The 24617-nt window shown below is 49.8% G+C and overlaps 1 protein-coding gene across 1 annotated transcript; it reads right to left on the minus strand.

Annotated features, from left to right (window-relative positions):
• Positions 1-1038: 1038 nt before the first annotated feature.
• Positions 1039-24527, minus strand: FBXO21 (F-box protein 21). Its single transcript, XM_027696742.1, has 12 exons — positions 24322-24527; positions 21468-21603; positions 19193-19287; positions 17089-17210; positions 15604-15750; positions 14617-14750; positions 14238-14374; positions 13686-13862; positions 12820-12952; positions 10178-10368; positions 8592-8749; positions 1039-5836 (listed from the first exon to the last, which is right to left on the minus strand). The coding sequence occupies exons 1-12, from the start codon at positions 24525-24527 to the stop codon at positions 5658-5660; spliced, it is 1815 nt and encodes a 604-aa protein (XP_027552543.1). The 3' UTR covers positions 1039-5657.
• Between the last annotated feature and the right edge of the window lie 90 nt (positions 24528-24617).

A 24617-nucleotide genomic window follows, 5' to 3' on the forward strand; every position in this document is an offset into this window, starting at 1 on the left:
CCGCCGCCAACGCTTTATAAGGGCGGGGAGGCGGGGAGGCGGCGGGGCTGCCCCGGGTCCCTGCGCCCCGCACATCGCCGGGACGGGCACAGAGCGAGCACCGAGCCGGCACGGGGACAGAGAGAGAGCACCGAGCCGGTACCGGAGCAGAGAGAGCACCGAGCCGGCACTGGGGTAGAGAGAGAACACAGCCGGCACTGGGGCAGAGAGAGAGCACCGAGCCGCCACGGGGGCAGAGAGAACACCGAGCCAGCACTGGGGCCACAGTGAACATCCGACCGTCCTTGGGTCCGGGGTTGACACCCCGCAGTTCTTAGGCTCCAGACTAAACAGCCCAGCCGGCCTTGGGCTCCAGAGTTAACACCGAGCCTGTCTTAGGTCCAGAATGAACACCCCCGCCGTCCTGAGGCTCCAGATTTAACACCCCCGCTGGCCTTAGGCTCCAGATCGAACAGCCCAGGCAGCCTTAGGCTCCAGGGTCAGCATTCCACATGGGCCCGGCCTGGGCGGGACCCCCTGGAAGCGGGGGCACTCCCGTCATGAGCTGGTGGCACCCGAAGCCCGGGCTGTGCCCACTCGTGGCTCTGGGCGCTGCACGGGGACCATTCCCCAGGAGAAGGGTGTGGAGTCACCCCAGTGTCCCCCACTCCCTGCCCAGCCCGGCTGCAGGAATGCGGGCCGGGATCTCCCCCAGGGAGGAGAACCCCCGGCTCCCACCTGAGCCCTTTTCCCCACCTCGGTACTGCCCAGAGCTGCACCGACACCCGGGATGGGCACAGGGCAAGGGGGCACAGACAGAGGGGTGACACAGGACTCCCCAAAAGGGAACCCCAGCCCTGCTGTGGTGCCAGGGTGCGGCAGCAGGAGGCAGGTTTGGCAGGGCCGGTGCAGAGGTGGGTGATTCTGTCACCATCTCCCTCGGTGCCAGACCGGGCTCTGGCACTGGCAGGGCCACGTCAGCCTCCCACGGGCACAGGGAAGAGCACGCAGGGGGTTTGGGAGGCAGCTCAGAAAGCACAGCACACCGCAGGAGGGGGGAGCAAGTCAGTGTCGTTTATTTTTTTAAAGCCAAATATAAACAGGAAAGGGATCAAATAATTTCCAGCCTCCAGCTGTCCCAGATCCAGGAAAATACCTGTTTATAAATAAAAAAGGAGAAAGGAGAGATGTCCCCATCTTGCAACCTCAGCTGTGTTGGGGGCCCTGGGACTCAGGGCTCTGCACCCTCTGGGCATTTTCCCATTAAATGTGGCTTTTTGTTTGGTTCAGGCCCCTCCAACCCAGAGAAGGGAGGGTAACACAGCACCATTCTGTCCCTGCCTGCACAGTCCCTGTGTCCTCTGCGGGGCAGGAGCCAGCAGGGAGGCTGGCAGGGCCCACGGAGCTGGGATGGCCCTGGGAGATGCTCAGAACTAGTCAGGACAACACCCTGAGCAACCTGGTGCGCAGGTGAAGGTGGCCTGGAAGGGACCAGGACATCCCAGGAGCCCTTCTCCAGCCCCAGGCCCTTCCTCACCCCCTGTCCCAGAGGACACAGCGCTCTGCTGGCCCCAGGCAGGGCTGGAGGGTCCTGCTGTCTGGTTTTCCTGCCAAGGCTGGTGACAAACGTCATGGTTTGTCACAGAGGCCACACTCCCAGCCCTTGGCTGTGTCAGGGCACTCTGAGCATGTTCCTGTGTGTCAGGATGGGTGTGTGAGGGTTGGAAGGGCTTCCCAAGAGGATGTGGCACCACCAGCTGTCCCAGGGAACACACTCCACTGGTGGAGGGCTGGGAGCAGCTCTGCAGCCTCTCTCACAAGACACTGGCCTGTCAGGGTGGACAAACCTCCCACAGATGCTGTTGCCCACAGGCCTCGCTCCCTGCTAGAGGAAACCCGGGAATGGTGCTCCCTGTAACATCCCTGAGCCCCCAGATCCAGTGGCACTGCTCGGAACCAGCCCATGGCTGCTGCTCAGCTCCCTGTCCTTTTCCTAATGATCCAGACAGTGATTCCTCCTTCCCTCCAGCCTCCTCTTCCCCCACTCTGTTTTTCCTTCACCCTCCAGGTTTAACCAGGGCTGTTCTGTCCCCAGGACAGATGGTCAATGACATGGAAAGAGAAGGGAGAAGACGGTTTGAGCTGCAGGAAATTCATCCCTCTGCTCCCAGGGGATGCAGGACCAGAGGACTTTGGCACCACACTGAGGAACCAGGCCCGGCTTTCCACTTGGTTGGATGGTGGGAGAGGAGGGAGGCAATTCCACCTTCCCCAGAAAACATCCCTTCTCCTGGAGAGCCCCACAGAGACAGGACAAACTGCACAGTGTGTGCATCGGCACCAGCTGTAACATGAACACTGACGTGGACCTGGACATTACCCACGGACACAAGGAACTTTTGGGATCCACTGCTGTCTTCTTGGGGAAAAGGTGACTGTGGAAACCCCCTCCTGTGCTGCCAGGAGGGGAGGGGACACAGGGAAATGTCACCCCACTATCCCACAGAGGCCGTGCGGGATCTCAGATGTGCAGCCTGCAGGAACTGATGTGCATTCCAAGAGGCTGCTCAAGCAGGGACAGAGAGGGACCCTTGGGGGGTTTCCAGCTTTCCCTGGCCACCCTGGACGCTTGGGCTGAAGCTCCTACAGCTGCAGATACTTCAGCAGGGAATTCCTCCTCACCAAGAGCAAACAGCACAGGGGGCAGAGGGGCCACCCCAACCAAACGGGAACAAACAGGGGGGCTTTTGTGTTTGTCTGAAGTCCCAAAAGCAGACTTGGACCCTGGGCTGGTGTTTGTGTGGTGCCTATTGAAAACACCTCAAGTTTCTTCCAGATTTGGCACATCCAAGGCTGTGTCGGTGCTCCCGGGTGACACCAACACCCACAGCCAGGCGTGGGCAGCACAGCAAAGCAGAGCTTGTGGAGGACACAGTTCCTCCACAAAACACCTGCCAAAGGGACCAGGATTTAGCTGCAGGGCTGCTGGGCTGCCCTGTGCACCCAGTCCCTCACAGCACACAACACTCCCCTTGGAAAGGGGAAGGGTGCAGTCTGTGGTGAGCAGCAGCTCCCCCACTTCCTCCTTGAACAGACTCTCCTTGGGGTATAAACACAGTGGCCCCAAAAGAGGGATATAATGGGCTCTGCTGGCTGCTCTGGGACCCCTGGCTTTAAGCACACAGCATGTGTTCACGTGGGTTAGATAAGCACTGGCCAGCAACAATTTTCAAGGGAACTCTGTGTGGCTTCCGTTGGCTCCTGTGGTTTTTTTATGGCACGACTCTGCCTGGCACTCAGGCAGCACCTGAGGGCTCCTGTGAGCTCGATAAAATTCCCTTGATGTACTTGAGAGAGGCCAAGATGTCACCAGAGTGCCCATTTGGCAGAGTCCAAGGGAACTCGGTGACATCCAGATCTGGGACTGGGAACAGGGAGCCCGAACCCTGCTCTGCCTGTTCTCAGCTACCAGCATCAAGCTTGGGACTCCACAGCCCCATTCCCAACTTGGCACCCCTGCTAGGAATCTTTTGGGATCTGCTTTCAACCCCCAAAAAGGGTTGGAGGGCTGGGGTCTGCTCCAACCCTCGAGAACAAGGGATGGGTTTTAAGATTTTTGTCCGAGGTTTCCCTACCCTGATTCAAAATGGAAGTTCCTCCCCCCTGCAAGGTCATTTCGGTGCAGACCTGCTCTAGTGGAAGATGTCCCTGCCCATGGGAACTAGATGAGCTTTAGGGTCCCTTCCAACCCAAACTATTCTGGGATTCCATGATTATAATCCTTCACAGTTCCCCTGGGAGCAGAGCACCTTCCCCATTCCCCAGCACATTCCAGGCTGCTGTCCCTAAAGGCCTGGGGTCCCTGCAGACCATCACCACCACTCCAGGGGCAACGTGCTGGGCTTTGAGTGTTTATTTCTTGCACACAACCAGTGCTCAGGACTGCAGGAGCATGACCAAGACTGCAGGAGGATGACCAGGACTGCAGGAGGATGACCAGGATTGCAGAAGCATGACCAGGACTGCATGAGCATGACCAGGACTGAGGGAGGATGGCTAGGGTTGCAGAAGGACGACCAGGACTGCAGAAGGATGACAAGGACTGCGGGAGGATGACCAAGACTGCAGGATGATGGCCAGGACTGCAGAAGGATGACCAGGATTGCAGAAGGATGACCAGGGTTGCAGAAGGATGACCAGGGTTGCAGGAGGATGACCAGGACTGCAGGAGCATGACCAGGACTGCAGGAGCATGACCAGGACTGCAGGAGGATGACATGCAGTTCAAGCATTGCTTTAGGGCAGGGCTCTGTGATTTCACCTGAAGTGCTACAAGAGCCTAAGAGCATCCACCTAATTCTACAGGGACCTAATTCTGAGCTCTGAGAGAACTACTGTGTTGCAACTGGACAGTGACAGGAGCTGCAGCTACTCTACACACATTGCTTCAGAAACCACAAAGATATGCACAAACACTGTCACTCTGCACCCCTGGACCCAGAGGAAAACCTTTTCTGCTGTGGTTCTGTCTGGGTCTTTCAGTCATGTTAAAATTCATGTGCCTCGAGCTGCTAAAGCTCTTCCCTTGCAGGCAGCAAAGTCTGTGCTCCCCCAGAATCCAGTCTCTTTTGGCAAAAAGGAAGAAGGCCTCAAGCTGCAGGAATCAACATCTTGTTTCCATACACAGGTTGGCTGACTCCAGGGCTGGCCAGTTTCCAGTCATAATTCCAATGTATTGCATAAATACCTACAGATTGGAGGAGGCAGCGAGTGGCAGCTCCCTGTACATCGAAGTCATTGTGGCACCGGCCCCAAGGCTCCCAGGAAAGTGCCACGAGGTTCCAAAGTGTCCTGGGAGCACTCAGGCCGTGCCACAGGTGCTGCCTTGGACACACATGATGAACAGATCACAAAACATGGGTTGGGTGTGTTCAGCAGGCGTGGAAAAGGATGAGAAGCTCCTCTTCTGCTTTAGGAGAGTCCGTGTCCTCAGCGAGGTGGCCGCTGGACCCAGTGCCTGCCACCCCCAGAAGCCTCACTGCTGCTGGTTTTGTTGCTGGGGCTCTTTCCCAGGCCCAAAAGGATATTGCCAGGCCCAGAAGGATATTTAGGATTGGAACAGTAGCTCTATGAACAACCAGACTACAGAGGTGAAGCAAAACCTGACCAAAAATTCAGACCGGAGAGGACGACAGGGAAACGTAAGAGACTTTAAAAACTATCACCTGCGTGGGATACACATTAAAAACCAAAGCAAACAGACACAACCAAACAAAAACCCCACAGTACTGCAAGGACAAGCAACTTCCTTCTGTGGAAGAGGGGGTTCTTCCACGTTCCACACCAGGGATCTCACTGTGTCGACCTCCTAAGGCAAGACAACCACAGGACGAGCAGTTTGTGCAGATCCTTCCGAAGGACCACGCGCTTCCTTGGCATGGCTGTCCCTGCAAGATCCTTCTGCTTGGCCTCAACTGCCAACATGTCCCTGTGCCTCTCGGGCCAGAACGGGCAGGCAGGCAAGGGGAAGATGCTGTAGCACCAGTTTCAAAGTTCAATGCAGTTTTCAATGCATTATCAAGCCAAAGGATTGTCACCGAACTTGCTTTCCACGCAAGTTTTGCCAAGAGGGTAAAGCTACACTCCAGCTGCTTCTGTCCTCACGCTGCCTTCTGCACTCACTCCTTGCCTGAGTTGTAGATCTTCTGAACCGTGGCTCGTGTGAGCTCCAAATCCTCTGGATACCGAATTTCCAGCTCAGTATTTGCCAGGTAGTGAAGGCCGGTGAACTCGGAAAAGTAGCGGCCGATGTCGGGGTGAGGGATCTCCCGAGGCTCGGAGTTGTATTCCAGGTTCTCTGCCAGGAAGGGAAAGGATCAGTTATCTCCACAGGAAATGGCCCAACTGCCAGGCAAGAAACCCTGGGCCTGTCTCAGGCCTTGTTTCTGGCTCTAGAAACACCAAATCTCAATGCTTTGAATTAAAAAAAAACCCTAATCCAGGAAAATGTGCATGGAATATGGCAGTCTGAGGGGGCACAGAGCCTCACCTCCTAAGTGACCCCATTTACCAGTGGCATGAGAACTGTTTTATGCCTGAGACTGCCTGACACTGGGCTGGAGCAGCAGGATGCTGCTCCCACTCTGGTAAGTGCAGGGAGCAGCTGCTGCACTGAGCTCTGAATCCTCATGACCCATGGGAGATCAGTTTTGGGAGAGATCCTCCTCAAATGCTCCAAGCTGAGCCCACCTGCACAAGGTTGTCCTGGCAAATGAGCCAAGTGCTTCCTTGCTCAGCCTGTGTTTCCACCATGCCAAGTGCCCAGCCTGGGTTTTGGGCATCTCACAGCAAAATCAACTTCTCTAAACCCAAACTTCCCCAAGTTAAACCAAAGTTCCTAAGAAAGGCAGGTTGATTCTTTCCCAGAGCAGCCCATTTCCTCCTTTGTACTACAAGATAACCTGATTAGGCACAAGAGTTAAACCAACACTAAAACCCAAGGGTGACCCCAGCCCAGAGCGGCCCTGCTCTGCAGGGTCAGCACAGAGCAGGATGACTGGCAGTAAATCCCACACAGGTGCCCTGCAGCAGTCCCCAAATGATGTCATTTTTTTCCAGCACAGTGCCAGATAATACAGGAACTATTATCTAGAAGAAAAAAAAAAAAAGCTGCCTAAGTCTCCAAGCCTGACTTTGGCCAGGGCAGGAACAAGACGTGATGCAGAGAATGTCATTCAGGAATAATCCGTCTCTGAAATTCAGCTCACTACAGAGAGCCCAGAGAATTCCTATTAATCCATGCAGGCTCTTTGAAGCTGCTGCAGAAGCACAAGGGCTTTCTATCCCTCAGCAGTGGTGCAGTCCAGTCCTACAGGCTTGCAAAGGACCTCTCTGGATACTGCACCACTGCGGAAAAGAATTCCCAGTCCGAGGGCTCTGCAGCAGCAGGGCTGAGCAGGGAGCTGTGCACAGGGAGAAGCAGGGGGGGAGAGGCTCAGGCAAGCGAGCTCAGCACAAGGTGGGAGCCTCCCAAATGTGCTGATAAGCAGTTCTGAGCCAGGGATACAAAACACAGGCACCAAACTCGCTGCATGACCCAGGTGTTCTGGAATCACATTGACAGGAAGGCCTCAAACTGAGCTACATTTACCCGTAACAAGCTCGGTGTTATTCCTGAGCTGGTCAGATTAAACTCCACATGCAGATTTGTTTAAGAGTCTTTCAGTAAAAAACTCACATTCCCTCCCCAGAGTCAGGTCAGGGGGTTATGAAATCATCCTTCCCAGGTGATCTCGGGACACAGTTCAGAGGGGATAGCAACAGCCAGGCAGCAAATGGGGACAAACCCGACAGTTCTCCCAAGGAATATCAGAACACTTGGATGCTTGGCTGAAACACACCCTGGGACCAGCCAGAATTCTGCCTGTTTATAAACCATGAGACAAAAGCTAAGCAGTGACTCAGCCCCAGCAGCACTGTGGACAATTACCTGATTAGTCTCCACTAAGACGCATATTTTAATATCAACCCATGGCACACAAGAATTTCTGGTTTTTAAGACTCTCTGAGAGGCCAAGCCCTGCCTAATATGGACCATCAAGCTGAGCTGCAATGCTCCCACTTTTTGTTGGGTTTTTTTTGGATCACTGAATATAAAGCAACTCTAGGACAGTGGGAGACACCTGCACTTTAAATCTACAAAGGTACAAGTGTCCCTTCCTGTAAAAGCACCTCTTGTTTGTGGGGATAGAATATCTAGGGAGCACCTAAGGAATGGGCTGATTATATCCCAGCATTTCCAGCAGCTTCCACATCTTCTCTTAGCAAAACACACTCTGGCTGTGCAGCTGCCCTGCCTCCCTATCACAGGGAGAACACAAACATGAGGCAAACAAACACTCTTTTGGCAAGATACAGAATCACAGATGCATTTTTCTGTTTTAATTTTCTTCTGAACCTCAGCCTGACGCCTCTTCCCGTATCCTAACCACAAATTCTGACCATCAGGAACTTCCTCTTACGGTTATGTTGCATAAAGAACATGTGATATAGAGATTTCCACACCTCTCTGCATTTGTAAAGAGACATTAACTTTTGTTCTTATTAAGGTGGCACTAAAAGCCAGGGTACCTGTGTTCTCTGGGATCCTGGCACGTGCTGTCTCGATGACAGCTGCTCAGAACCAGGTCCTGCAAGCAAAGCCTGTGTGCTCCCTCAGTAGATCCTGTTTCCAGGTCCTGTCCAAGGCACAGCTGTTATTTCCACAAGAAAGAGCTGCTGGCAGACCTTCAGCCTTCAGCAAAAGCTGAATTACTTCTTTCAAAGCAGCAACCATAGGGTTCACACCATAAAACCAACCACATTTGTCACGAACAAGCGTTTTAAGGTCGCTTAAAGACACTTCTTGGGCAAGAGGAAATTACACCAGAGTGGGCCTTAATGCCCATTCCTTGCAGTGCTGATTTCATGGAGAGCAAACAAGACTCAGGATTATTTTCCTTCCTGGCTAACATTTGCTAACAGTTTATGTTTCACATGAAAGAGTCACTCACTGAAGCACCCCTTTCTCCCAATGCACTCGGCAAACACAGCACGAGGAGGCTCCTGCTCACCTTGGGCAGCGTATCTGCACGAGCCATCCTCCACCAGGACGTTGTAGAAGGGCTGGTGGGGGCCGTGGGGGAGGCTGTGGACGTTCATATTGCGGATCCACTCGTGTCCCATCATGCAGGCGGGATCCCAGCCATAGATGACGCAGTTATAGCCGTATCTAAGGACAGGAATTGGACACCAAACACTGTGAAAACCCCAGAGCCAGCTCTTTTCCCTCCAGACTAATATAGCACAAACAGGATAGGAACCTCCTGTGAGCTGGCACGGGAAGGAGAGGGAAGAAAAAAACCCAATTCAGGAAGATGGTGTGTGTTATTTTGAGGTGCAGGGAAATGACTGGGAGTGACTGGAGAAACAGACAGGAATAAACAGCTGAGGACAAAGGAAAACCAAATGTGAGCAAGAAAAGAAGATAGGAAAGAGACTGGGAGTCAGCAGGCAGAACAAGAAGTAGGGAGGGAATGAACCACCCTGCTACACTGTGCAATTCTGTGCCATCACACGGATGTGGTAATCCCAACCCTGAGCTCCCAGAAACAAAGGCATCGTTATTTATGGAATATTTATGGGATTAATCGAGAGGTATTATAACTGTCACTGCTGATGCCCTTCAAATATGCTTCACATGTCTTGTTGAGTCAGAGGAGTGGCCATGCTGGCATGTCACTGTGGCAGAGCAGCACAGACAGCAACACAAAGCCCCTGTGCAGTGCAGGGAGAGGAGGGAATAACAGCACAGGGAAAGATCCACACGCTCTTAGAATATCGTTGGATTCCAAATTTTAGATATGAGAAAAGAAACTGCTAGGTTTAAACAGAAAACCTTGAGTCACAGAAGCTGGGGAAAAACCCTTTTTAGTAACATCATCACTGTGGATTCTTCCTGCCTCCTCCAGCACAATGGAAGAGACTCCTTGCATGATGTTATCACATGCCCTGCCCAAGCCAGAGAGACCATACCCTGATTTGATCAATCTGTGCAGAAGACCCATTGTGTTTTCTCTCTCCTTTTGTGTTACCTGTCCCCCCTGTAAAATCACCGCCCAAGTTAAAGTGGGGTTTTCCCATAATGTAATTCCTAAGACCCCAAAAATGTTAACCTGCGTTTTTTCCCTTACCTCATCCTTGTGAAACCCCCCAATTTTAATACCATAAATATGTAGAACTCCCCGTTGAATATGTAAAGCCTGAACCCTTTAAATATGAAGTTGTGAACTCAATAAAGGATTCCAGTTTTCTGCCTCCCCTGTGATAGCTTATTGACCTCCGCAGAATACATAAGAATCTCTTTTGAAGTCGATTCTGCTCCACAGTCCCTCGTTAACCGATGGTGACGTTTCTTGGAGAGCTCTGGAAATTTTACCTGTGTGATACCAGATGACTCAGACAAGTCCCCTCCCAACCCTCTCTGCAGTCCAGCAGCAGTGCCAACACTCGCTCTCTCCGAGCACAGACAGGGCTGCTCCCATTTCCCTCCACGCTCCACGGCACAGACGCACGTGCCTGGCATTTCCCATCGCAGCTCCAGCTGCTGCCACAGCCAACCCTCCTGCTCTGGGGGTGCAGAGCACCATGCAGAGCTCACCTCTTGTGTTTCATGATGAGCCCTATGGAGAAGCAAACCTCCTTGTGCTTCTCGTCCGAGCGCTGCTTCACCTCAGGCCCCACCTCCTCCTTGCGCCGCTCGATGTGCTCCAGGGTGTGCTGCACCAGGTACCCCACGGCCCCGTGCTGAGACGGGTCCAGGGCCTGGATGTGCTGCAGGATGTCCAGGACCTTCAGCAACCAAAACAAAGGGACATTCAGAACCAGCCTCTGCAGCAGCACTTGTATAAATACATACAGATCTACTGCTGTGCTCAGCTGGTGTAAGAGCCCAGGCCTAGAGATCCGCCACGGGAACTTCCCACACTGAGCTCTCTGCTTGTTCCATGCCTAATCTGCACAAACTGCACACAGTGCTCTCCTTTTCTGTTTGTACAGCTCCTGGCTTCCAAGGAAGGGCACTGGTGAGCACAGCAGCTCCTTAAAACTGAGTCACACCAGCTCACCACCCTGCATTTTGTGACACAGGGCACCGATGAGAGTGTTTTTCATGGTTTCTGAAATGTTATGAGGGTACTGTTGTTAGTCCCCCAAACTGCTGCTGTGAAGTGATTCCACGTGACTCCTGCTGCACTTGAGAACTAATATTTTCACTTAAAAGAGTTCCTCAGTGTGTCTGTGGGAGCCTGGCAGAGAAAAACGGGGCAGCACTGAAGGAAATGCAAATAAACCTCTGTGATGCTTTCCCCTGGAAGAGTGAACAAGACAGAAAACCTGCCTGCCTCAGGATGAGGAAAGAACACCAGCTTTAAACGTGCTCTTAAAGCAGCAAGCCCTGTAGATCCAGAATTCCAGCCTTCCAACACCCTCTGGCACAACATCAGAGCATCTGCTGCCAAGTTTGTCAGAGGCAGGCGATGCAAATTTCACGTTTTTTGTTAAAAGCGAGGAAAAAATCCCCAACCTGTTGTCTAAACATGTTGGGAAAAGAGACACAGAGCTGTCCCAACATCAAATACCTCAAGTGATGCCACAGCCCCAAAATCTGACACACTTTAGCACCTGGCAAAATGTTTGTCTCCTTGATCACATGCTGGAAGGTTTGGTCCCTCTTAAGTTTAGAGCAGCAGCAGCAAAAGAATAGAAATCTCAGGTTCCATCAGCCAAGAAGTGAGGAAAATCAATCAATCAAAAAAGAAAGAAGTGAGTAATTTGGTATGAGAAGAAACACAGCTCAGGCTTCATGGCCACTTTAATTCTCTGAAGAATTAAGAAGGAGCTGAAAATCCTGAAAAATCCTACAGGAAGGGGAAGGCCTAGCACAGTAACCACAGCTGCCAGACATTCGAGGGAATTTCATTTACTGTCACTTGAAAATATTTAGGACAACACTCTGTATGACTTTTAAGATTTTCTACCACTTCCCATAAATCTGGCAGTGCCCTATAAAATCTGGTACCTTCTGCCCTGTCAGACAGAGAGCATTCTCTCTGGTTAACTGCCTGGAAGGACTGGGTGCAATTCTGGAAAGTCCAAATTTGTCCATTTCCATTGCATCTGGCAACGTGGTGCAGAGAACCTACATGGAAAACTCAGCCATGTGTGTTCTGAGGACAGTAAATCCAAGGATTGGGGCTTCACAAACACATCCCTGAGTGCCAGGAAGGGGGAGGAAGATCTTCCAGTGTTTCACTGAGCTTCCCCCATTTATGTACAGTTGCCATTTGATATCAGTGAGTCCTTCCCACGCACAGTTTCTTGGTGCTGTTTTTCCCGTGGTCACCCTAAAACTTGCTGCTGTAAGAAAGGAACTCCAAGCTCAGCACAGGCTGTTCTTCAAAAGGAAGGCAGGCAGCTTTTCAGCAGTCCTGTCTCAGATAATCTGGTGGAAAAAGCTTTGTTGTCTGCTCAGATGTCCGGCCAATATTCCTGCCCCCTCCCCACACCTCACATTTGGGACTGGCACTGTCCAAAAGTTGAGCTTTGCTGAAGCAACACAGGAAATTTTGACCTCTTTGCTGCACTGAAGCACTAAAGAAATTACACTTTTTGGAGTTACAGGCTTCTTCCCTTATTCAGTGAAAGAACTGGATGAACTAGACAACTCATAAGTCCCAGCACCTTCTTTCCCACACTCACAAGATTGCAGGACTCGAGTTGCTACACTAAAGGTAATAATAATAATCAAAAAGAATTCCAAGGACAGGAATATCAAGCTGCTTTTTCACTAGAGCCACAGATTGTGTGGCCAAGTTTCCAGAGAACAGCTTTGGTCATATTTATAAAAGATAACTTCCTCAAGTTTCCTGCTCCTTTTATAGGAGTCCAGCAGGAGTTTGATCACAATTCGGGCATATTTAAACAGGATGATCTTGTAACTTAACAGCTAAAAGTGTTGTTTGCAAGATAAGCTGTGAGGCTTGGGCAGTAAATCATGAATTATGACTCAAGGCTGCTCATGAGTCTCCCCTAGGACAAGCAGGCAGGCAAGAATCATCCCCTCTTCCCTGCTCTGCATGGTAGGGATTGATTCTCTGCAACATGATAACTCATTCCATTGCATTTATTACAGCAACAACTTGTGGCAGACTGTAACACAAGCTGAGGCAGCCCAAAAATCAATAGCCCAGTGTTAACAGTGCTTAGCCTACCCAAAAAACACCCAACCAAGTGGAGAGGTACCTTTTCTGGCCAGATTCCCAGGTGGAAGTATAACCTAGCCTGGAGCATTAGATGCTGCACATTGTCCGGATACATGGCCAGGTACAGATCCAAGGAGTCTCTCAAGAGCTGGTAAGACTGGTCAGTGCTTTCTCTGCCAGCAGAAAAGAAACCCAGTTGTAAGGCTCTGCAACCCCTACCCCCAGTACTCCAGTGGACAGGGAGAGTCCCCAGAAATGATGCTACAGGTACGGGTGTGTTCCCTCAGCGACTCCAGCACGGACTGGGCACATCCAACAGCTCAGGAGGAAAATCCCTACACAGCTGACACTGGGCTCTGCCCTCCCACTCCACTGCTGTCAAACAATCCTGCACAGGGAATTCACTCATCAAGCCACTCCCTGCTGAAATCTCCTTTTGTTCCCTTAACACCTCAAGCAATCCTTTCACTCCTGTGAGTTCTGCCTGTGGCTACTTGGGAAAGGGAGTATCAGGGGCATCTGGAAATAAAACTCAGATGTTCTACACACCAACAGTATCCCTGAAACTGCTCCTTTGAGCATGTGGGTTGTGCTTACCAGGTCACAACAAAGGTCCCTGCTCTCAAGGGAAGGGTGGACAGTCCCTATAATCTTTTCACAAAGGGAAAAAAAAAAAAGATCTATTTTCTTGAGGGGAATTAATTTTACTAAATATTCTTATTTCCACTCAGGTGAAGGTGATTAAAGGCAACCAGACAATGGATTGTGATCGACAGAATTTTGAGGATCTCAAGGGGTGACTGACACCTTTCTGAAGCACTCGCTCCCAAACTGTGAAGGAGCAATTTTGGATATGATGCCAGGATACTCCGGGGGCCCTCAGGGGTCAGGAGATCCTCAACTCACCGCTTGCCAAGGTTCAGGAGGTTGCCCACCATGCGCTGCAGGACCTCTTTGGAAGTCACCACTCCATAGAACTCCTCTGTCACGTGGTGCCCGATCAGGTACTCGCACTCCTTCACCGTCAGCTGCTTCCCCTTCCCGAAGGCGTCGATGTAGGTGTAGTCAAAAATATCTGTGCTCCTGAGACACCACAAAGAAAGGGTCAGGAAGGGTCTGCTGGTAAAGCAGGATCAGCCATTTCTCTTCTTCCCTCAGCACTTTTGTAAAATAAGCATCATTTATTCCTCAGCTCCCCCCTAAACAGAGATTTCCTGGTACCTTCCCTTCCTTTTTCTAATTTTCTTAAGGGAAACAACACCTTGTGGTTACTGTTACTTCAGGAAATCTGTTCCCACTCAGTAGCAGCAGAGCTGATTTTTGTGGGAAAACTTTTCTAGAGGTCTGATCTTTTCCCTCTGTATAGGTTACAATTCCAAGTGGAAAATAATGACACATTTTCATATAGGTCTGGAGCTGTAAATGCTTTCTGGCTTCAAAATTCAGCAGGCCACTCACCCTTCTTTTCCTTGACACCACCTCAGGAGAAAATGGCTGGGGAAGTTGACTGGTTCCAGTTTGACTCCCAGTTGCCTGGCAATTGTTAAATAAAGCACAGACAAACTGATGGGAATTCCTGTCCTGCGGATCAAAACCTGGGGGAGACAAAGGTGAGAAAAACACGTGGGGTATTGAGAGAAAATACAAAACCCTGAGGTTTGATTTCACAAATGAAAACACCACAACTCGAGACAATACGCCTTAAAATATTATAGTGTATTTTACAGCAAGTTGTTCTTCACAGAGAGTTATTTGTCTGGCAACACTTGGACAAAAAGCCATCACAAACAGAATGTCTCAGGCCTTGCAGCTTCGTGGTTTTTTGCCAAAAATGTACCTGGTGAATGTATGAATTCAGGGAGTTGTAGTAATCCAGCTCGTTTCCTTTGTATTTTAACTGCTCGTACAGGACACAGTTCATGGCATCGAGCACCTGCCGCTGGAGCTCCACTTCTGGGACAGAGACCTCTCCTGAAAACATGTGCAAGGAGACAAAGACTGAGAAAACAAGTGCACTTCACCTCTGCGCAGTGATCTTCACACCAGAAAGCTTCACGTGGACTCACTCTGCCCTTGAAAGCCAGGAAAACATCACAGGGTGTTTATAAAAAGCATCTTTTTTTCTGAGGAGCCTGTTTTCTGCCTAAAAGCCCCACATAATCAAGAATTGCTGTATTATGAGTATTTAGAACTGCAGAAGAAAGTACTGTTAGAGGGTCTGTTATTAACTGCATCTTATAAATGATTTACAGTGATACCCTCACCCCTAAAAAGAAACCAAAGTAAGTTGAGAAGTGACAATGGCTCCTACCACTGCCACACTCAAAGACCAGAATAAAACCAAGCAATTGCTAACTGCACCACTAATTCAATCAAGTAGCTTTATGTATTAGACTGATGTACTTTAATAGCAGCTATTCCAGCTCAAGATAATTTTCCAACCATGTCAGAGAAAACATTGACCTTTGGAGATGTTAAAACATGCACCTTTTTTCTGGGGCTTGCAGAGAACAGGTTGTTTCCCTGCCCACAGCTCTGCTACACATATCAGGACTATTAAGACTTCAAGGATAAATGGGAAAAAGAAAGAACTCCCCTCCCAGTTCTGTTTGCTCAGACAGCATCAGATGGATGAACCCCGGGCTGGGAGGTCTCTGGGGCTGAACAAACAGCTCTTTCCCGACTGATGGTTTAAGCAAACGTCAGAATGTGTTTGCCAGGGGATAAAGAACAACAACTCCTCAAGCTGCCACAACTCAACAGCTGTTTCCCCTCGTCTGCCTGCACCCAGAGCTGCAGGAGAGCTTTATTTTCCATACAGTACCTGCCTTGGAAGCCAAGCTGGGGTGCCGGGGGTTTTTGGTCCGCAGGACTTTGCGCACCTTGTCTGTGATATCGTCCACCTGCGCCTGGACGCTTTTTAGGCAGATGTCTGACAGGGGGTTACAGTATTGATCAATTAAAACAGCACCTGCAAGAGACAAACTACATAAGAAACAGGACTTCAGTTTTTTTTCTTTGCTTAGTTTTGCCTGCTCTGCATTCCAGGCATGCAGCGAGGGATTGCAGCAGAGCACCAGAGCCGTCGGTCTATAACGTGCGGCCAAATATTGGATTGATCACAGAAAATGCAAGGAATAAGCTGACACAATAAATAACCAGTTAAATTCAGTATTCCCCTCTCCACCACCCTGAAGGGGAAAGCAGTGCATTTGTACACTGAGCAGGTATGCTGCTAGGCCAGGCTGAACCAGCCAGCTCTGCGGTCTCACCGCATCCCCTGGCACCTTCCCAACTCACAGTGCTTTGTATTCAGAGCCTGAAACAATCCCAACTTCACTTGTGCTTCAGCTCTGATTTCTTTCTGCAGCATCTTCCATAGCTATCATTCTTGTTCTCTTCTGCTACACTCATCTTTCCCTTCCACACCTGCCCTCCATCTTCTTATCCAAAACCCCACTGGAACAGAACAAACTTTCATCTTCCTTCTGCCCAAACCTCTTCTGTCAAACCTATCCCTGTCACAGGATCTTCTCCTTGTCATCACTGCTCTTTCCAAAGCCTCACATTGTCCAGTCTTTGGAATCAACTGCAGACACCTGCAGGAATTCTGCATGGACCACACCTCTCCCAGATTCCCACATGGCTCTTTTAGCACATCCATGGCAGGGAATTCCAGGAATTCAGCAGGGCCCCAAACCATGGCTTCTTTTAGTCCCCTTCAAATGTTCCCTGTGCTGGCCAGGTGGAACTTCACAAGAGACCTTCTGGTGCTCTAATATGGCTCTAATAATGTGCCCTTCGTGGCAGACTATTTGTGCACCTATTTTTGACCCACATGATTAAGTCACATAAACAGCTGTCCAAAAAAAGCCACTGTGGAGAAGGACAAGAAGGGAAAGCCAAAGTCTACTGCCACCAACAAGAACCACCTGTGGTGTTAGAGGCTCTTTCATGGGGCATTTTGGAGAGTACACCAAGAGTGAGGGACTCTTCTACAGCCACTGGCAGCTTTGGATGCATTCAGAAGACTGTCTTCTCCACAGGAAGCTTGGAAAGGAGAATAACCCACCAGAGTGAAGACATGATTAGAAGAAAAACCTTTTTTTTCTTCTCATCAGGTGCACAGGTTACTGTCCCACCCATGCCTGGACTTCCAGCCACTCCCCATCCCTACCCTGCACCCAGTTCTTGAGGGACAGTCCCGAGGCCAGCTGAAATATTAAGCAAGGAAGGTTCCTTCCAAGCAAAACAACAATGGGAAAGCTGTCAGGAGGTGCAAAACACGGGATTTCTGCCCAAGACTTACCCTCCAGGAAGGACTGTCGCTCAGTCGGGCGCTGCAGATACTCCTTCAGGTTTTTTAATATGTTCTGTTGCCGCAGGAAATAGAGAATTTTCTTTGCATAATACTTCCAGGTGAGGCCTTTCCTGCACATTTAAATACAAGAAGCAGCATTGCCCTAAACAGGTATTTTAAGGGTGAATGTTTGATTGAACTTCTCCGGTGAAAACGAGTTTATAATTTAGATTATTGCTTTTTTTAACGAGTTTGACAACGCTGTCGCTGAAAAGTCAGCCCAAAAAGGAAATGTTTAAAGGAAATTTATCATCAAAACCCTCACAAGGTAAGATACTTTCAAAACATTGTTCCCACCATCTCTGATTTTCATCCTATCACCAATATATAACTTTGAGTAGGTGCATTATCATGGGAAACAACACAGATCCTAATTAAAGTAGCTCAGGAATATCTCATAAAAATCCTATATTTCATTCATAAAACATTACCCTCTGTCTGAGTGGATCCCTCCAGAGTCAATCTGAAAGCACCCTCTCAGCATTAAAAATGAACTGATGAGGGATATGAATGTGAGTCCAACAGTATTCAGGAAAAACACACAATTCCCCTGAGGAAAACCAACTCTGTTGCTCTGAAAAGGCAGGAACGGATCAACAGTTGGTCTGCAGATGACACAATTCCAAAGCTTTTTATAGGAAAGACCCATCACTTTCTAAATTAACAGGTGGAGGCAGAGAAGCAGCACTGGAGAGCTGGTTACTGTCCAGGGAAGGTTTGAGGAGCTCACCTGCAACAGGACAAACCCAGAGGTGTTCACACCACGGGCATCTAAACAAGCCCTGGCCTCAAAAACACCCAAAGGGAAAATTCTCCTCCTTCCCAGGCTCTGCCCTTGCCATGTGTTTAAAACAAGCCCAGAAAAAAAAACCTCTTTCCCTGCTTACAGTTCCTGTCCTCCAGACTGCAGGTCAAGTCAGGCTCCTCCATCCTCCTGGACAGGAGGACAATCCAACCCCATCCCGTTTTATCCTCTTCCAATAAACTGGGATCCTCAATAGGGACAACTGCTTTATTGGGATGTCTTCCAGAGCAATGATTTAGCCTAATGCTGCTGAATGGCAATGAGTACAGCTTAATCAGGGGGTAATTAGCAGCAATTCTGCTTTATGGGGATGCATTTGGCCAACTAAAAAGGGCTCAGAAGCTTTTTAACCAGTCATCAAGTGAGGGATGCTCAGTCCCAGTTCAAATGGCAAAGGTAATAAAATGGCTGTAAAAAGGCAAAAATGAGATGATTGCCATTCCAGTGAGGTTTTTTCAAGCTCTACTGACAGTCCCTCTAATCAAGGCTTTTAGGCCCCATTAAGAGCAATCTATCATTGCTTTTGATCACACCAAAACCAGCAGAAAAACCTCCAAGGAAAGACTTATTCACCCTGTCCAGTGTCCACCCTGGTGATGAGAAAAGCCAGGCAGATGCAAACCAGAAGTTTTATTTACCCACTTGCCATTTCATTTGTCTGAATAATTTACAGAACTGTAACGTTTGCAGTGGCTGAATTAAACTCAGATTTAAACTCTGAATTAAACTCTTATTTGGGAATAAAAAATTGCACCAACCTACTACAGCTACGAAAAGCAACAAGAGGAAAAGAAAACAAAGAGCTGTAATTTCATGACACATGGCTTCAGGGTGGCAGTCCTCAAGTATTCCTGCTTCCCTCTGGTGGGAATGATCCTGAAAAGCAGTTCAGCAAACTGATCCAGGCTTAAATAAAAAAAAGGAACATGAGGATGGGAAGTTGCTGTAGAGAAGGGGGTACATGGAACATGTCCCAAGAGATGGCATGAAGTGGCAAGGAAATAAGCAACACCAAGCCAGGGGACTCCTTTTTGTGGGACAGTTCACGTGGTTCCTTCTGGAAATATTCAATTTGTTCTGCAATTAAACCCACAGGAATATGTGCCAGCCTTGGTGGGCCTGGGGGTGTTGTTTAATGAGGGGCACAAGGACAGGAGCTGAGGTCAGGCTTTCCCCACAGCACTGCTCCCCTTTAACTGGTGAAAGAGGGAAAATTCCTGGCATTTCTCATCCCTCTCTCTCTCTTACCTTCCTTCCATGTTCAGGATACACATCAGCTCATCCTCAAAGAAGTGACTGGGGCACCCCAGAGTCTCAATGTCACTGAATCCATCACAGGGGACCTGTGGGACCACACAGGGAGTTATGCAGAGCACAACAGATTCCTCCCAGCAGAACAGAACTGCAGAAAAAAGTCTCAACCCCGATTTTGTCCCGCTTTTTAAAATCCATGCAAGACCTTAAAAATGTCCAGCTCACCAAATACTCACAGTCTGTACTCCATGGATTTATTACAAGGATCCATTGAGAGCCCTGGTAATATCCTACAGCAATTTGAGCCAAATTCTACAGTATTTGGGGCTCCTAGGGCGGGTTAAGGACCAGCACAAGCACATCTCATCTTATGCAGTCATTTTAAGGTGGAATCAACTTTTGCCTGTGGTTGGTTGAACCTCAGTGCCTAAGATTAATCCTGGGGGAAGCAATGAAGAGGCAGGAGCCTTTATTTTTTGAATCAACCACTTATGCATCTATATTAAGAACAGCTATTTTCTTCCAGAATTCAGAATTATTTTTAAAGTTTCTGCTTGAACTATAAAAAAATTCGCTTCTCAGTATAAGACACGGGCTGAAAGTCTCTTCCTCTCAGTTCTAAGCAGGGAATCAAGCTGCAGTTTCTTGCCCCACAGGAGATGATTCTCATTATCAGGCCTTTGGGTATTGCTTAATGGTCTCTCAGAAGTCTTTGCATACGTGATTAAAAGAACAGCAATCCAGGAGCTGCTTTTCCCAGTTAATGCTCTGACAATTCTCCACGGACAGATGTGTGTCTGCTGCAGCTACAGTGGGAGAGAACAGCCAAGAGACACCAAATACCCCACTGCCCCACAGCCACCTTCTCCAGGAGAGACACTACCTGCCAACCCTTGCTGAAAGTCAGGGGAGAGGGTTTCAACACAGGTCTCCTGTATCTTAAGGGAATTTTCTACTGGACCACGATATTTTTGCACAGGAGACACAGAGGGGTGGCTGCTTAGTGGCTCTGGGGTGAACTTTTAAATTCAGCCACATTTCCAGGCAGCATTTATGCTTATTTCAGAGAATTTCAGGCTGACCCAACTGTACAACTTGCCCAAAATTCACAGCCACCAACTAAGCAAACGGACAATGAAATATCTGCTGCTCCACGTGCGAGTCAGTCTCCCCAAGACACCACGTTTCCACCTTTTTCCCACTGAACACAAAAGCATCTCGGTGTCATGGCTGGGTGAAGAACCTCAATCACACCCTTTCCAATTCAGTGACCCTATTGTGCCTTGCTCCTGCTTCCAAATGCCTTGTGACAGCTCCCAGAACACAGCCCTGCTCAAGGTCTGCGGGGAGGAATTCAGGGGCTGTCCTACATTGTCAACAAACCACCCCGGCCTTCAGAAGCTCCCAGAGCTGGGTCTGAACACACAGACGTGAGCAGAGAGTTTTTAAAGCTGAAAATGCAACGTGTGTTGGACCTTTGGATTTTGACCTCTCTCCCCTGCTGACTGTGGATTAGCACTGTCACACAAAGTGAGGAAATATGAAGTTATCTGACTGCAGAGTTGAGATGATGTGAAGAGAGAGACAAGATAAATAGGAAAAGTATGAATTAAAATCAAAGAAGCGCAATCTTTGAATAATCCTGAGCTGGAAGGGATCCACAAGGATCATCCAGTCCAGCTCCTGGCCCTGCACAGACATCCCAAAAATCCCATCCTGTCCCTCAGAGTGTTGTCCAAACCCTCCTGGAGCTCTGGCAGCCTTGGGGCTGTGCCCACTGCCCTGGGGAGCCTGGTCAGTGCCCAACCACCCTCTGGGGGAAGAACCTTTTCCTAATAATAATAATAACAATAATTTTAAAAGGCAAAACCACCTGAGAAATAAATACCTTTTGAACAGCTTAAGAACTTTTTAAGAACACAACCTCCTGACATGAAAGTTCAGCCACTCTTGAGGAAACAGCCTCAAGTTACACCAGGAGAGGTTTAGGTTGGATATTAGGGAAAATTTCCTCACTGAAAGGGTTGTCAAGCACTGGAACAAGCTGCTTAGGGACGTGGTGGAATCACTGTCCTTGGAAGTGTTCAAAAAATCTGCAGATGTGGCACTTGGGGATGTGGTTCAGTGATGGACATGGCAGTGCTGGATTAGCGGTCAGACTTGATGATCCTAGAGGGCTTTTCCAACCTTAATGATTCCATTAATGATTCTAATAATGATTCTGCTAAACAAGTGGCCAGGCTGTTGCACAGACACACAGAGGACTCACGTGTTCTGAGAAGAACCTTTTGGAGAAGGAAGCTACAATTCTCTGGGCCTCCAGCCCCGCGTTGTGCCGTGCCTTGTACTCCTCCAGCCAGCTCACCCCGTCCATGTGGCTGTAGTACTTCAGCAGGGATGGCCACCTACCCCAGGAGACACAAAGGAACAGGAGCATTAGGATTTCACAGCCCTGAGAGCCCCCAGAACTGTAAAATGCTGCTTATTGTGACCACCGAGGAGCTGAGACACTGCCCAGCTTTAAAGGCAATTGTGTAAAACCGACCCAAACATCAAAGCACAAACCCACCGATTTCAGCTTCGTGGTTATTTAAAAGTCAGATTTCCTAAAGCCTGCCAAGAGAAAACCTTCAGAGGCTCACACGCCAGGGTTTCAGCATCTAAATATCCTAAATGCTTTAGCTGGATAATTAAAAGAGTTCAGCACAAAGAAGTATCCCATGTCAGCCAACTTGGCACCAAACATTGTCCTGTGTTCCTGCTACCACCTCGGGGTCTAATTAAAAGGCTGCACAAAACAGAGCTCCCTCCACTGCCCTTGCTGGTGGCAACATCTACTGGAGGAAAACAGAATCCTGTAGTCCAACCCCGACAGCAGAATGCTCTTCCAGTTCATTTTTGGCACAATAAATAATTATTTTTAAAAAAACCCTCACAGCTTTCTTGTAAAAAAAACCTCCCCAACCTGCTTTACTGAGTCTAGAAGTCCAAAAACTAAGACGCTTTATTAAGAATTTCAAGGTTCAACTCAAAATCTAACTCCAGGTCGTGTTTTGGGGGCTGTCAGCAGCATCTTTTCTAACAAAGTGGGTGTGCAATAAAATATGTGCCAGCACAGCAATTCCCAAGGCTGCTGTGAAGACTCCAAGACCACTTGTGCAAGAAACATGAGGAAGAATCAGCACAGACGAAAATATTTTGGAAAGAAAGCTGAGAGGAAGGTCTCCTGCAATTCACTGGGACTTTTATTTCATGTTTTGAAATTCTGTTAACTATTACTGGTTTATATAAAACATTTTCCTTCAGTCACAGGGACTGCCTTGATTTTTTTTCAGGTTCTATCTGTCTATCCTTATTTATTTATTTATTTATTTATTTTAATAAATAGAGATGTTTAAATCACTATCACTAAATTACCTGAGGTTCTTTACAGATTGTATATACATTTACTTGGATAAATAGAGAGAAGGCCAAATATTTAAATCACTACTCCTGTATAAAAATTATTACCAGTGACCAAATGCACAGGTGGGTTTGACCACACATGGAAGATATTTCACTGCCAGTTAATAATTAAACTGCCCTGCAACTGCCTTTACAAAATAAAGTCAAATAACTTCAAATTACATAACAACCCAAATCCCTGGCCTCTTCTTTACTGCTGAAACGCAGCCACCCCACAATAACCATCACAATCCTTTATTTGGGGATGAGAAAGGCTAATTTCTTGGGTTGAAATGATATTGGGAATTTTAGGAAGATAAAGTGCAATTGCTGGCGATGGAATCCGGCCAGGACAACAAGGTCAACGTGCAACCTCCTGCCAAAAGTCCCATTACCAAGGAGAGAGGAGGAGAGCAGAGTGTGCTAATCACCCACCACATCCCATTCCAGCTGCTGGATCCCAACCAGTGCTAAACTTCCAGAAAACACAGCCACTGAATTGGTGAGAGTCAATCCCAAGCCACGGTCTGGTGATCTGGGGAAGCTGTAATTGTTCAATAGGCCTTTTTCACCCGTGAAAAGAGAATAATCCTCTCATTTGCGCTATGCTACATTTTAGAAGCCAAGTGGCAATTAGAGAAAGCAATTTGCCTGCTTTTCCCGTGCCAGAACAGACAAAAAAAGCAGGTAACAGATGAGAAAGTTCTATCCTAGAGAGGCTGGAGGCCACAGCGGTGAGTGGTGGTGCCTCCAGGACTGCTAAAAGCAGCACAACACCAGCAATGTCACCCCTCTGCTTCATTCCCAGCCAAAATGTGAACAGCTTCAGGGTTTACAACACAGCTTTGCCCCCACCAGGCACCCTGTGAGTGCCCTTGGGCGAGACGAAACTCGGCAGCAGCAAAAGTCCATCCCAAGGATTTCGGTACCCGTGGAAACAGTTCTTCTCAAAGCACCACAAAGGAACACCTTTCTGCTGTAAAGGGTTAGTCCCGTGGCGGGGCAGGTGTTGGAAGATGTTCTGGAAGGTGCTGTCGGGGTCAGGGAGGCCAAGCCACAACTCCAGAGCACGTGGATCTGATCTGTGTCACTGGCAGATCCCGGCTGGATCTGGGGAGTGCAGGATCCCGGGTGTGGAAGGGGCTGCAGGACCGATCTCTAGCAAAGAGCTGCCAGGACAGACCTCCTGCAAGCACCAGGGCACAGCCCGGTCCCAGCCCGTGGGATTCAGGAGGGGAGGCAGCCTTGTAAAGCCCTTTTAGAAGTGCGGAAGGACAGCTGTGGCTGCCTCATCCCTGGAAGCATTCCAGGTGGGATAAACTTGGAGCAGCCTGGCCTAGCGGAAGGTGTCCCTGCCCACGGCAGGGGAGGGATGGAACTGGATGATCTTTACGGCCCCTTCCCACCCAAAGCGCTCCACGGTTTCACCCCGAACGCCGCAGGGCTCGTCCGGCCCGCGAGGGGCTCCCCGCGCACCCGCCGGAGCCGGGAAGCGACACAGGGACGGGGAGCTGGGGCTGCACTTCCACCCCCCCGCCCCGATCACCGCCGGCCTTCCCAGGCCCGGGAGGCCGCGGGCACCACCCGCGGCTCCCCCGAGCCCCCGGCGGGTCCCCCCCTCTGCCCTGCCCTGCCCAGCGCAGCCCCGGGCGGGCCCGGGCCGTGCCCGCCGTGCGCACCTGAGGCGGAAGCGCTCCCGCCACACCTTCCCGCGGGGCTGGCACGCCTCGCGCAGCCGGCGGCAGGTGCAGGACACGCGGCCGATGTCGGCGGCGCCCAGCACGTCGCAGCAGAGGATGAGCTCCAGCAGCTCGCCCGGCAGGTCCGTGAGGCCCGTCCCGCCGCCGCCGGGCCCCGCCGGGCCCGCGCCCTGCGCCGCCGCCATCTTGGCTGTTTACCTGCGGTCACTGGGGCCGCGCGGCGCTTCCGGGGAGGGGCGGCCCGGGCTGCGGCCACACGGGGCGGGGAGAGCGGG

The sequence above is a fragment of the Neopelma chrysocephalum genome, unplaced genomic scaffold (genome assembly GCF_003984885.1).
Source record: "Neopelma chrysocephalum unplaced genomic scaffold, ASM398488v2 Primary Assembly neopelma1_116, whole genome shotgun sequence".
In the NCBI taxonomy this organism is placed as follows: domain Eukaryota; kingdom Metazoa; phylum Chordata; class Aves; order Passeriformes; family Pipridae; genus Neopelma; species Neopelma chrysocephalum.

Excerpts from the sequence above, each read along its gene's own strand:
- FBXO21 (XM_027696742.1), bottom strand. The coding sequence starts at position 24,527 with ATGGCGGCGGCGCAGGGCGCGGGCCCGGCGGGGCCCGGCGGCGGCGGG. Across the intron at positions 13,863-14,237 it reads TGGTGTCAAGGAAAAGAAGG|GAGCACAGATATTTTTGACT; the intron begins GTGAGTGGCCTG and ends GTGGTGTCTCAG. Across the intron at positions 5,837-8,591 it reads GTGCAGATACGCTGCCCAAG|AGAACCTGGAATACAACTCC; the intron begins GTGAGCAGGAGC and ends CCTTCCTGGCAG.